Genomic DNA, 12,422 nt, shown 5'->3' with positions numbered 1-12,422 from the left:
TGATCTACTCACATTTGCATGTCCATAGACACCTCCAAGGTCATGTGGCCACTGGCATGACTGCATGGAGTGCCATTACCTTCTCGCCAATAGCAGCAGTACCTATTGATCTACTCACATTTGCATGTCCATAGACACCTCCAAGGTCATGTGGCCAATGGCATGACTGCATGGAGCGCCGTTACCTTCTTGCCAATAGCAACAGTACCTATTGATCTACTCACATTTGCATGTCCATAGACACCTCCAAGGTCATGTGGCCACTGGCATGACTGCATGGAGCGCCGTTACCTTCTTGCCAATGGCAGCAGTACCTATTGATCTACTCAAATTTGCATGTTTTTGAACTACTAGGTTGGCAGAAGCTGGGGCTGACAGCAGGAGCTCACCCCGCTTCCTGGATTCAAACCGCTGACCTTTTTATTAAGCAAGTTCAGCAGCTCAGCGGTTTAACCCACTGTGCCACCGGGGGTTAAAGTGATATTAAACTGTATTAATTCCGCAGTGTAGACGCCCCCTCGGAGGCTGTTATTTGAGGCATGTGTCTCTTTTGTGCATAAGTGCGCCACCGAGGGTACAGGCCTGGGCCAACTTGGGCCCTCCCTCCAGGTGTTTTGGACTTCAACTCCCACAATTCCTAACAGCCTAGCGGCTGTTAGGAATTGTGGGAGTTGAAGTCCAAAACACCTGGAGGGAGGACCCAAGTTGGCCCAGGCCTGGTTTAGCAGAATCTCCATGGTGGAGCATGCGGAGTGAGATAGGATGGGAGCTCTTTCATGCCTCTATGGTCCCGTCAATGGAGATGCTCAGGAGGTACCTTGTTGCCACCTGGAACCATGGGCTCTCCTGCTCCGTTGCAGAGGAACAAGGCCCACCCAGAACCCTGGGACCCCCACCCAGTGCTCATTTCCTGAGATAAGGCCCCCGCCCTGGCTGTATGAAGGAGACACCAGTCCGGATGAGGAGGTTATCTGTGGGATTCCTTGCTGGGAGGATTGGAATTCAGAGCATGTGGAGCCCCCCTTCCTTTCCCCAGAAAGACTCTTTTCCTGGGGCTCCGGTTGGCCATTGAGGCTCTTCACCCACAAGATGATTCTTTCTCCTTGAAGGAATTCTCCAGCGCTTGGGAAACTGGAAGGTGCAAAGGGTGGGTGTAGGTACTGCAAATCCCATCATCCTTGGTCCGTCCTCCCCCAAACTGCTGCAGCGTATAAACTGTGTAGGATTTGGGTGTAGGTACTGCAAATCCCATCATCCTTGGTCCGTCCTCCCCCAAACTGCTGCAGCGTATAAACTGTGTAGGATTTGGGTGTAGGTACTGCAAATCCCATCATCCTTGGTCCGTCCTCCCCCAAACTGCTGCAGCATATAAACTGTGTAGGATTTGGGTGTAGGTACTGCAAATCCCATCATCCTTGGTCCGTCCTCCCCCAAACTGCTGCAGCGTATAAACTGTGTAGGATTTGGGTGTAGGTACTGCAAATCCCATCATCCTTGGTCCATCCTCCCCCAAACTGCTGCAGCATATAAACTGTGTAGGATTTGGGTGTAGGTACTGCAAATCCCATCATCCTTGGTCCGTCCTCCCCCAAACTGCTGCAGCGTATAAACTGTGTAGGATTTGGGTGTAGGTACTGCAAATCCCATCATCCTTGGTCCGTCCTCCCCCAAACTGCTGCAGCGTATAAACTGTGTAGGATTTGGGTGTAGGTACTGCAAATCCCATCATCCTTGGTCCGTCAAAGGGTGCATGGGTCACCTTCAGCCAAAGTTTGCCTGTGCTGATCTACACTGTAATTGTAATGCACTATTGAAGGGCTGCTGTGAGTTTTCCAGGCTGTCTGGCCGTGTTCCAGAAGCATTCTCTCCTGACGTTTCGCCCACATCTATGGCAGGCACCCTCAGAGGTTGTGAGGCCTGTTAGAAGCCAGGCAAGTGGGGTTTATAAACCTGTGGAATAATGTCCAGGGTGGGAGAAAGAAGGAACTCTTGTCTGTTAGAGGCCAGTGTGAATGTTGCAATTGGCCCCCCCCCCTTGATTAGCATTGAATAGCCTTGCAGCTTCAAAGGCTGGCTGCTTCCTGCCTGGGGAATCCTTTGTTGGGAGGTGTTCGCTGGCCCTGGTTGTTTCTTGTCTGGAATTCCCCTGTTTTCAGAGTGTTGTTCTTTGTTTACTGATTTTAGAGGGGTTTTTTTTTTAAATACCAGTGAGCAGATTGTGTTCATTTTCATGATTTCCTCCTACCTGTTGAGATTGTCCACCTGCTTCTTGCGGATTTCAGTGGCTTCTCTGTGTAGCCTGACGTGGTGGTTTTTACAGTGGTCCGGCAGTTCTGTGTTCTCAGATAATATCCTATGTCCAGGTTGGTTCATCAGGTGCTCTGCTATGACTGACTTCTCTGGCTGAGTGAGTCCACAGTGCCTTTCATGTCTGCACGTGGTAGATCCTCTGTAGATATTTATTAATATCTATTTTTATTTTTGAATTTGACCCGTAGCTGCTGCATTTCCCACCCTCGTCTTATACTCGAGTCAATACGTTTGCCCAGTTTTTGTGGCAAAATTAGGTGCCTCGGCTTATATTTGGGTCAGCTTATACTCGAGTATATACGGTATATACCCCACTTGCTTCACTGCAAACAAAAACTCTGAAGATGTCATTAGCCACAGATGCAGGGGAAACGTCAGGAGAGAATGCTGCTGGCTTAAGCGGCCGAGGGGGAAAAGGAAAGGGCCCGAGGCTGTTAGGAATGGTGGGAGTTGGAGTCCAAAACAGCTGGAGGGAGGGCCCAGGTTGGCCCATGCCTGGTGTAGATGCATCCAACGGGGCATCAAAGTGCATGAATTCAACCGTGTAGCTGCGCTCTCAGATTTCCTTTTGGGAGCCAAGGCATAGGAACCCCCCCCCCCCCCAGTCCACCGCTTCCTCCCTTCCTTGAGTCAAAATCCCGTTATCAAAGGGCCTTTCCTTCCTGTCCGCCGTGATGTCACTCACGCGCAGCCTTTCCTTGCGCCTCCTCCCTTTGCCAAAACAAGCCCTGGCCTCCAGGAACCCTTATCTCGCCATGAATGGAAAACATGCGCAGGCAGGCCGGTCCTCTTCGGGTGCAAAGGATGGCCAGCACCTCCCTCGGCCCCTCCGAACCCTCAGGGTTTGTTCACCTTCTGGCAGAATCACAGGCTTGGAAAGGGTCCCCAAAGGCCATCCAGCCCAACCCCTTTCCTTCTGCAATCCAATCCTGACAGATGGCTATCCGGCCTCTATTTCAAACCCTCCAGAGAAGGAATATTTTGAGCAGATGCCTGATGGCCATCTGTCGGGAGGGCTTGCATTGTGCATTCCTGCATAGTAGAAGGGCATTGGACCGGATGATCTTTGGAGGTTCCTTCCAACTTTAGTGGAAAATAGATTGACTCCGTCGAACTGGAATCTTTTAAGCAGAAGCTGGATGGCCATCTGTCGGGAGGGCTTGCATTGTGCATTTCTGCATTGGACCGGATGATCTTTGGAGGTTCCTTCCAACTTTAGTGGAAAATAGATTGACTCCATCGAACTGGAATCTTTTAAGCAGAAGCTGGATGGCCATCTGTCGGGAGGGCTTGCATTGTGCATTTCTGCATTGGACCGGATGATCTTTGGAGGTTCCTTCCAACTTTAGTGGAAAATAGATTGACTCCGTCGAACTGGAATCTTTTAAGCAGAAGCTGGATGGCCATCTGTCGGGAGGGCTTGCATTGTGCATTTCTGCATTGGACCGGATGATCTTTGGAGGTTCCTTCCAACTTTAGTGGAAAATAGATTGACTCCGTCGAACTGGAATCTTTTAAGCAGAAGCTGGATGGCCATCTGTCGGGAGGGCTTGCATTGTGCATTTCTGCATTGGACCGGATGATCTTTGGAGGTTCCTTCCAACTTTAGTGGAAAATAGATTGACTCCGTCGAACTGGAATCTTTTAAGCAGAAGCTGGATGGCCATCTGTCAGGAGGGCTCTCATTGTGCATTCCTGCATAGCAGAAGGGGGTTGGACTGGATGGTCCTTGAGGGTCCCTTCTGACTCTAGTGGGATAGCGATCGCCAGGGAGTGTAGTGGAGTCCTTCTCTGGAGGTTTTTAAGCAGAATCTGGCTGGCCATCTGTTGGGAGTGCTTTGATTGTAATAAGCTATACAAAACACAATAATGGTTCAAAACATAAATAGTACACAATATGTATTAGAGCATCATATACATATTATATTCACAGAATCAATGCTCAGTCCTATGGTATGTAACCCAAAAGTATTTAACGCAGTATTATAAATCAACCAAGATGATATAAGTCTCTGCAGTCCTAAAAGGATTTGATTGGCTTAAAGGCAAACCGATTCAGAGTCTCTGCAGCTCTGGAAGGATTCCTCAGGACTCCACAGGTTTAGAATCAATAGTAAAGCCAAGGAGACAGAATCAAGGCTGATGTAGATTCTGCGTAGCTGGTTATTGACTGGAGTAGGTGGTAATATATCCGTTTACTACGTTTACAACTGGTTCCCGGGTTTTATCCAAGTTTTAGTAACCCTTCTTCTGGTAAGCGGCAAATCTTTTATATTTCTTTATTGATGGCTCTGCTTCAGGTATTATGTTTGCAGTATCGATATGCCACTGTGGATTTTGTGGTGTACTACTTATGTTTTGAACCATTATTGTGTTTTGTATAGCTCATTACATTGTTTAGAATAGACATCTGTATTTAGCCAATAGTGCTTTGATTGTGCCTTCCTGCCAAATTGGGTTGGATTGGATGGCCCTTGAGGATCTCTTTCAATTCTAGGAGAGCACAGGCTGCCTGGGAGGACAATTGATCACCAGGGAGTCTTTCTCTGGAGGTCTTTAAGCAAAATCTGGCTGGCCATCTGTCAGGAGTGCTTTGATTGTGTCTTCCTGCCAAATTGGGTTGGACTGGATGGCCCTTGAGGATCTCTTTCAATTCTAGGAGAGCACAGGCTGCCTGGGAGGACAATTGATCACCAGGGAGTCTTTCTCTGGAGGTCTTTAAGCAAAATCTGGCTGGCCATCTGTCGGGAGTGCTTTGATTGTGTCTTCCTGCCAAATTGGGTTGGACTGGATGGCCCTTGAGGATCTCTTTCAATTCTAGGAGAGCACAGGCTGCCTGGGAGGACAATTGATCGCCAGGGAGTCTTTCTCTGGAGGTCTTTAAGCAAAATCTGGCTGGCCATCTGTTGGGAGTGCTTTGATTGTGTCTTCCCTCCAAATTGGGTTGGACTGGATGGCCCTTGAGGATCTCTTTCAATTCTAGGAGAGCACAGGCTGCCTGGGAGGACAATTGATCACCAGGGAGTCTTTCTCTGGAGGTCTTTAAGCAAAATCTGGCTGGCCATCTGTTAGGAGTGCTTTGATTGTGCCTTCCTGCCAAATTGGGTTGGACTGGATGGCCCTTGAGGATCTCTTTCAATCCTAGGAGAGTACAGACTGCCTGGAAGTACAATTGATCGCCAGGGAGTCTTTCTCTGGAGGTCTTTAAGCAGAATCTGGCTGACCATCTGTTAGGAGTGCTTTGATTGTGCCTTTGCGCCAAATTGGGTTGGACTGGATGGCCCTTGAGGATCTCTTTCACTTCTAGTAGAATACAGCCTGCTTGGGAGTGCAATGAGGTCTCCTTCCTTCCCTGGGGGGTTTTAAGCATAGGCCAGTGGGCATCTGTTGGGAGGGCTCGGGTTGTGTATTCCCCCATAGCAGAAAGAGTGGGATTGGAGGGCCTCTGGGGTCTCTAGGATTACATGACTGCTCCAGAGTCCTCTGGACTGGCTTGGTGAGGAGCATTTCCTCAGCAGCAGGAAGCCATGCCTTTTTAGAAGTTTCAAAGGCATCCGCTTTCATCGGCTCTCCTGCATCTGGCGGCAAGATCAAGTGTCCCCTCATTGTCCGCGGCTGACCTGGAGCCGGGCAGGTGGCACTCACACGGGCCCAGGGTTTTTCCAGGAAACGTGAGCCAGTCCTGGTGGAGTTGTAATGAGCCGCTCATGGCGTAACTCTTCAATGGATCCTCTGACATCTTTGCTCCCGGCTGTGTGACTGTGTTCTCCACAAGGCTCTCCTCGGCCCATTTGGGGGTCCTGGGGGACCATTTTGCACCCTCTGGATCCACCCAAATGTCCCAGGGCCTGGTGTGCCTGCCTCGCTTTCCTGTAGGATAAGACTATGTTGTTTCCAGTGTTGTGGCAATCTCTGAGTGGTTAGACTCAATTTAACCCTCTCTGGGGGAGATTCCACCAAAATCAGCAGAGTAGCAAAAGGAAAAGCTTTCAAATGCAGCAGTTACTTACACGGGGCGAGCAAAGAGAAGCCTTTGACCATTTAGGATTGCAATGGACTGCAGAGTCTCAATAAAAGTTCAAAAAGTATTTATTCAGGTAAAAAGAACTCCATTGTAGATAGAAAGGCTTGGGAGCTGTCTAGTCTACTCTAGACTGGTTTCTAAGGAAAAATAAGAAAGGAAAAATAACAAACATCTACATAGTTACATCTTGCCAGGAGAGACAGCGAGATGCTTCTTGTTATCTAGAAGAACAAAGGGAGAAGAGTGAACCAAAATGGTTCCAACCTCATGGTCCAGTTTATTGGAGCAATAAAAGAGATTCTGACCAATGAGAAGTCAGTGTCCCTGGAGATTCACATTTCTACCAACTTCAAAGTAAAGGATGTGATGTAAACAGGATAGAGTGAAACACAGTAAAGCCTGTCTCGGCATGCTTTGGAAACAGGGAAAGGATTCCCTCCATCTAACTCTATCATCTATCTGACTACATTTAGACTTGAGTAGTCCAGGGTGATTCCCAACATCCAGTGTGGCATCGCAGTGAAAACATTTGGGTTTGCAGTTCACTGTGAAGGTGAAGGGACCATAATCCAGAAAGACAATGTAAACATTTTGCATGAACCAAAGTAGTACGTGTAACAAAGGACCTGTGCCCCTCCCTTCTTGTGAGCTGGTGCTTTTCTCCAGAAAGTTCCAAATGAGAGAAGTTGCTCAGAGTAAACAAGTTAGGTCACAGACACCACCTGTGCCAAAATAGGTGTGGAGATGAAGAAGACCATCAGCAATTGGTCACATTTAGATAAGCCAAGATATATATTCTTTGTTAACTGCGGAATGCTTCGCCACGGCCATTTGCGTGTACAGACCTTTGTGTGTGTACGGCTGTTTGCCTTCTCATAGCTATGAAAACAATAAATACTTTGCTTTTTGTACTCTCACGAGACTGGGATTTCAGCCTGATTGCCTCTGAGCCAGAACCCTTTGAGATAAATTTCCTTACAAAGGAAGGATAAATGAGGCGTTGCTCCTTGCAAGGCAGAGCAAACACCTCTGGATCCACAGGCAATGGGTCTGGGTGGAAATCATGGAATCATAGGGTGGGAAGGGTCCCGCAGAGGTCATCCAGTCCAGCCCCATTCTGCCACTCAGGAAGACTCAATTGCAGATAGCCCTCCTGACAGAGAGCCTCCGCTCTAACATTTCCAGAGAAGGAAGAGTCTCCACCAGATTCCTCCATCAAACAGCTCTGACCATCAAGATGAAAGAACAATGTGAGCCGCCCCGAGTCCCCACAGGGAGATGGTGGTGGGGTATAAATAAATTATTATTATTATTATTATTATTATTATTATTATTATTATTATTATTATTGTATGACACAGCAAACAAGATGTATATGCTGGATTTCGTATCACAAAACCACAAGTCGAACACTTCCCAAGTGCCTAGGATGTGCGATGTATTTTCGGATGATGCGCGCAGATCCCAGCAGGGTGGCCTTTTGCAGTTGGCAGATCGTGATTTTGTCATTGTCTATTGTTTCCAAATGCCGGCTGAGATCTTTTGGCACGGCACCCAATGTGCCGATCACCACCGGGACCACCTGCACTGGTTTCTGCCAGAGTCTTTGCAGTTCAATCTTGAGGTCCTGAGAGCGGCTGAGTTTTTCCTGTTGTTTTCGTCAATGCGACTGTCTCCTGGGATGGCAACATCAATGATCCAAACCTTGTTCTTTTCCACAACTGTGATGTCTGGTGTGTTGTGTTCCAGAACTTTGTCAGTCTGGATTCGGAAGTCCCACAGTATCTTTGCGTGCTCTTTTTCCAATACTTTTGCAGGTTTGTGATCCCACCAGTTCTTTGCTGCTGGGAGGTGGTCCTTGAGGCATAAGTTCCAATGAATCATTTGGGCCACATAGTTGTGCCTCTGTTTGTAGTCTGTCTGTATGATTTTCTTACAGCAGCTGAGGATATGATCCATGGTTTCGTCAGCTTCCTTGCACAGTCTGCATTTTGGGTCATCAGCTGATTTTTCGATCTTGGCCTGAATTGCCTTATTATTATTATTATTATTATTATTATTATTATTATTATTATTATTATTAAGCTTCCCAGACTTTCTTCCCCTTTGCTCCACCTTGAGCTTGCTTTCTGCTGTGCTAGAAAGCAGGGCACAAAAGAGAAATGGATTCAAATTGCAGGGGGGAAATAACCCTAGGACTTCCTAACATGAAGAGATATTCAGCAGTGGAATTTTCTGCTGCCTGGGAATCCACTAGAGTCTCCTTCCTTCTCTGGAGGCCTCCAAACAGAGCCTGGAAGCACGTCTTTCAGGAGGGCTTGGATGGTGTCTTCTTGCACCTCAAAGGTGTTGAACTAGATGACTCCTTAGGTCCCCTCCCATTGCTAGGATCCTGAGATTCTCTGATTTCCCAACCAGGTAAGACACTGCTGCTTGCTTGCTTGCAAGCAGGACGCTTCCTTCCTCACTGGCTGTCCTCAGTGTGATGCCGGGAGGCCAGAACGTGGTCCGAGGCTGAGCCCCGTGTCCTGGCTCCTCTGTCTTTCCTCAGGGCCGAGTCCCAGGCCCACACGCAGCGCCTGCAAGAGGTGGAGCAGCAGATCGCGGAGACGGGGACCTACCAGCTCCTGGAGGCCGAGCTCATCTTCGGGGCCAAGCATGCCTGGCGCAACGCGGCCCGCTGCATGGGGCGCATCCAGTGGAACAAGCTGCAGGTGCGGACGTGCGGTTGAATGTGGCCCAGCACCCTCAGGACCCCACTGACAAAGCAGAGGGTGTGGGGAGCAAGCATTTTGTGCCTGGAGGTGGGCAGAAGGGGAAGCGCTCCTTACCTGGGTGCCTCCGGACCGATGCCCAGCGCTTCCAGATCTGTAGGCAAAGCTCGAGCGTGTGGTCACTCCTCCAGCCGTTCCTGGCCTCCAAAAGACCTTTTCCTCATTGTCCCTGGTTCCATCATCTTTCATGGCTTGCTATTTGGAAAGAGAGTGACCACTTGGATCTTTACTTTGGATGGTCTCTTTGGCCTTGTGATGCTTCACAGATGCCTCTTTCTGCTCCCTCTTGGGGGGGGGGGGGTCCTCCACCCCAATTCTCCTCACCTCCCACCTGTCCTGTATCCAAGGGAAGCTGGCTTTCTGGGTCTACTTGCCATTTTGCTTCTACTTTTCACATCCTCAGTCTCTCAGTTATTTACAGTCTCGTGCATGTGTATTTTGTCCGGACAAATGGACCTCCACTTTGTCCCCAAGCAGGGTCCCTCCTCTGGGCATGGAAGGGATCAAAGGGGCTATTTGAGGGCACGGGACCCCAGAGAGCAGCTTGGGACCCCTCCTCATTGTTGTCCTTGTTGGGAATTGATGAGCCTTTAAGCTCTAAACACCCTCTTTATGAGGTAAATTCCCATTAAAATAGCAGAGAAAAATGCAGCGGCGAGACTTACGCGGTGTGAGTTTTGGAAGGCCTCTGTGTCTTCAGGAAAGCAAAGGAATGCAAAGTTAGCTTTAAAGTTTAAAAGCATTTATTGAGGTAAAAAGAAATCCATTGATGGATAGAAAAGGTTTGGACCTAACTAACTAATCTAAGCTGCTCTAATACACATAGAGGGATTAAAATAACAAAGGTATAGATAGCTACATCTTGACTAGTAGAGCGGATAGAGTACGTCCTCTCTCTGGAACAAAGCAGGAAGATGGAATGGCGACCAACCTCATGGGTCGCTTCTTCTCTAGGGCCATAAACATTCCAAAGGCCAAATTGGGGAAGTTACGTCAAAGCCTTAGGAGAGATCACATTTCTAAAGCATCAAAGGGGTGGGTTGATGTAAACACGACATGAGGGAGGAAACAATAGTGAAGCCTAATCAAAGCATGCATGGAACTGGGGAAGGTGTCCCTAACTCTTTTCTAGGCTTCCTATCTAACCATAGAGACTTAAGCACTACAGGATGACATTTTTCCAACAGTCCTTTGGCCCTTCCCCTTGGCCTTGCCCTCTTGCAGGTGTTCGATGCCCGGGACTGCACCAGTGCTCAGGAGATGTTTACCTCCGTCTGCACCCACATCAATTACGCCACCAACCGTGGCAACCTGCGGTGAGTGGTGCCCTGCCTGCCTGCTGTTGTGGGCTGCCCCATTGCCAGGCTGTGGCCTCACATCTCCTTGGTGTCCCCCCTCCCTTCCCCAGGTCCGCCATCACCATCTTCCCGCAGCGCACGGCAGGGCGAGGGGACTTCCGCATCTGGAACCAGCAGCTGATCCGCTACGCCGGGTACAAGCAGCACGACGGCAGCATCCTGGGAGACCCGGCCACCATTGAGCTCACTGAGGTGAGGGACAGAGCCCTCTCACCTGCCGCCAAGACCCAGATAAGGACGTGACACCTGTCCATGGGAGGGTTGAGGCAGGACCCAGGACTGTGGTCACTGCATGGCCAGATTGGGAAAGAAAAATGAACCCCCCATACCTTTCCTGCATTGCACACTCTTATTGGCATCACACTTATGGGCATTACTAATCTCCTGCCCTCAGCGCACAATGGGTTTCAGGGAGGGCACATCTACACTGACCATTTGATACGGTTTCAAACTGGTATTGCAGGAAATGGTTTCGCTGTGCTGATGATAACATAGGTAATCCCAGAACCAAATGGGGATGACACAAATCACAGAGGCGGGTTAAGCGGCTTTGTTTTGCTTGCTTTTGTGTCTGTTTATTGTCTGGACATCACAGTTCAAAACTGGCTTCGAACTGCATTGAATAGTCAATGTAGATGGGACCCAAAGTCAGCCTCCTACCCTTTGGTCTTGCACAGCAAAACCTCTTTAGCCAGGAATGCAGGCCTCTCTTGCCTTGCGAGGAACAAAGCACGCCAGGCCTTTCTCTTATGGAAGTTTGGAGGGTGGAAGGAGATGCCGTTTGAATGACATGACCAATGCAACGGTGTGATGCACAGCCTGCTTTGACCAACGGGAAGATATGTGAACTAGAAAGTGTGCAAATGCTTATGAGGCTTGCTTGTTCTTGTTCTTCTGCAACCAGGCTTTGCCACCACCAAGTGAGCGTGTTTTCTGTCCCCGTCCAGCCCTCACCCGTTGCCTTCTGCCCCCCAGGTCTGTGCCCAGTACGGATGGCGGCCCCCCTTCGGGCGCTTCGACGTGCTCCCGCTCCTGCTGCAGGCCCCCGATGAGGACCCCGAGCTCTTCCCACTGCCCCCCGAACTGGTCCTGGAAGTGCCCATCAGACACCCCACGTGAGTGACCCAGGCCGCCAAATAGGGAGGCTGGCAGTCTCCTCCCATGGAGGCTTTTAAGCAGAGTCTGGGTGGCCATTTGTTGGGAGGGATTGGATTTTGTCCTGGCTGGACTGGATGGTCTTTAGAGATCCCGTCCAAATCTAGGGTTGATTCTCCCCCCCCCCCTCTCAATCATATCTATGGCTGGATGGCTGTCTGTTGGGAAGGCTTGGGTGGTGTCTTCCTGCCAGTCAGAATAGGGCCCGACTGGATGGTGCCTGGGGATCCCTCCCCATTCCGTGGCTCCTATGACCCCACAGGCTGAAGTGCTTTGAGGAGATGGGGCTCCGCTGGTACGCGCTGCCGGCCGTCTCCAACCTTCTGCTGGAGATCGGGGGGCTGGAGTTCCCGGCGGCCCCCTTCAGCGGGTGGTACGTGGGCTGCGAGATCGGCATGAGGGACTTCTGCGACGCCCAGCGCTACAACGTCCTGCAGGTACCTCCGGCGGGTTGGCCACCACCCCTCACCTGGAACTCACCTGGGCCTGGCTGGGGTCAATGGGGGTCACACTTGTTGTGGTAATCTCTGAGCGGTTAGACTCAATTTAACCCTCTCTGGGGGAGATTCCACCAAAAATCAGCAGAGTAGCAAAAGCAAAGCTTTCAAATGCAGGAGTTACTTACACGAGGCGAGCAAGAGAAGCCTTTGGCCATTTAGGATTGCAATGGATTGCCGAGTCTCAGTAAAAGTTCAAAAACAAACATCTAAATTTATTTATTTATTTATTTCCAACATTTATATCCCGCCCTTCTCACCCGAAGGGACTCAGGGCGGCGTACAAAATTGGCAACAATTCGAT

The 12,422-nt window shown here is 49.6% G+C and overlaps 1 protein-coding gene across 2 annotated transcripts in view; it reads left to right on the top strand.

The window, feature by feature from the left end:
* Positions 1-12,422, top strand: part of nos3 (nitric oxide synthase 3) — a 45,678-nt gene that overhangs the window by 11,833 nt on the left and 21,423 nt on the right. For both annotated transcript variants that reach the window (XM_062958162.1, XM_062958161.1), the window contains exons 4-8: positions 8,886-9,048; positions 10,333-10,424; positions 10,517-10,658; positions 11,442-11,581; positions 11,884-12,058. In XM_062958162.1, coding sequence (XP_062814232.1) covers positions 8,886-9,048; positions 10,333-10,424; positions 10,517-10,658; positions 11,442-11,581; positions 11,884-12,058 — 712 coding nt within the window. The remainder of the gene's footprint in view (positions 1-8,885; positions 9,049-10,332; positions 10,425-10,516; positions 10,659-11,441; positions 11,582-11,883; positions 12,059-12,422) is intronic.

The sequence above is a fragment of the Anolis carolinensis genome, chromosome 6 (assembly GCF_035594765.1).
Source record: "Anolis carolinensis isolate JA03-04 chromosome 6, rAnoCar3.1.pri, whole genome shotgun sequence".
Lineage (NCBI taxonomy): Eukaryota > Metazoa > Chordata > Lepidosauria > Squamata > Dactyloidae > Anolis > Anolis carolinensis.
This window is presented reverse-complemented; position numbering and strand designations above follow the sequence as displayed.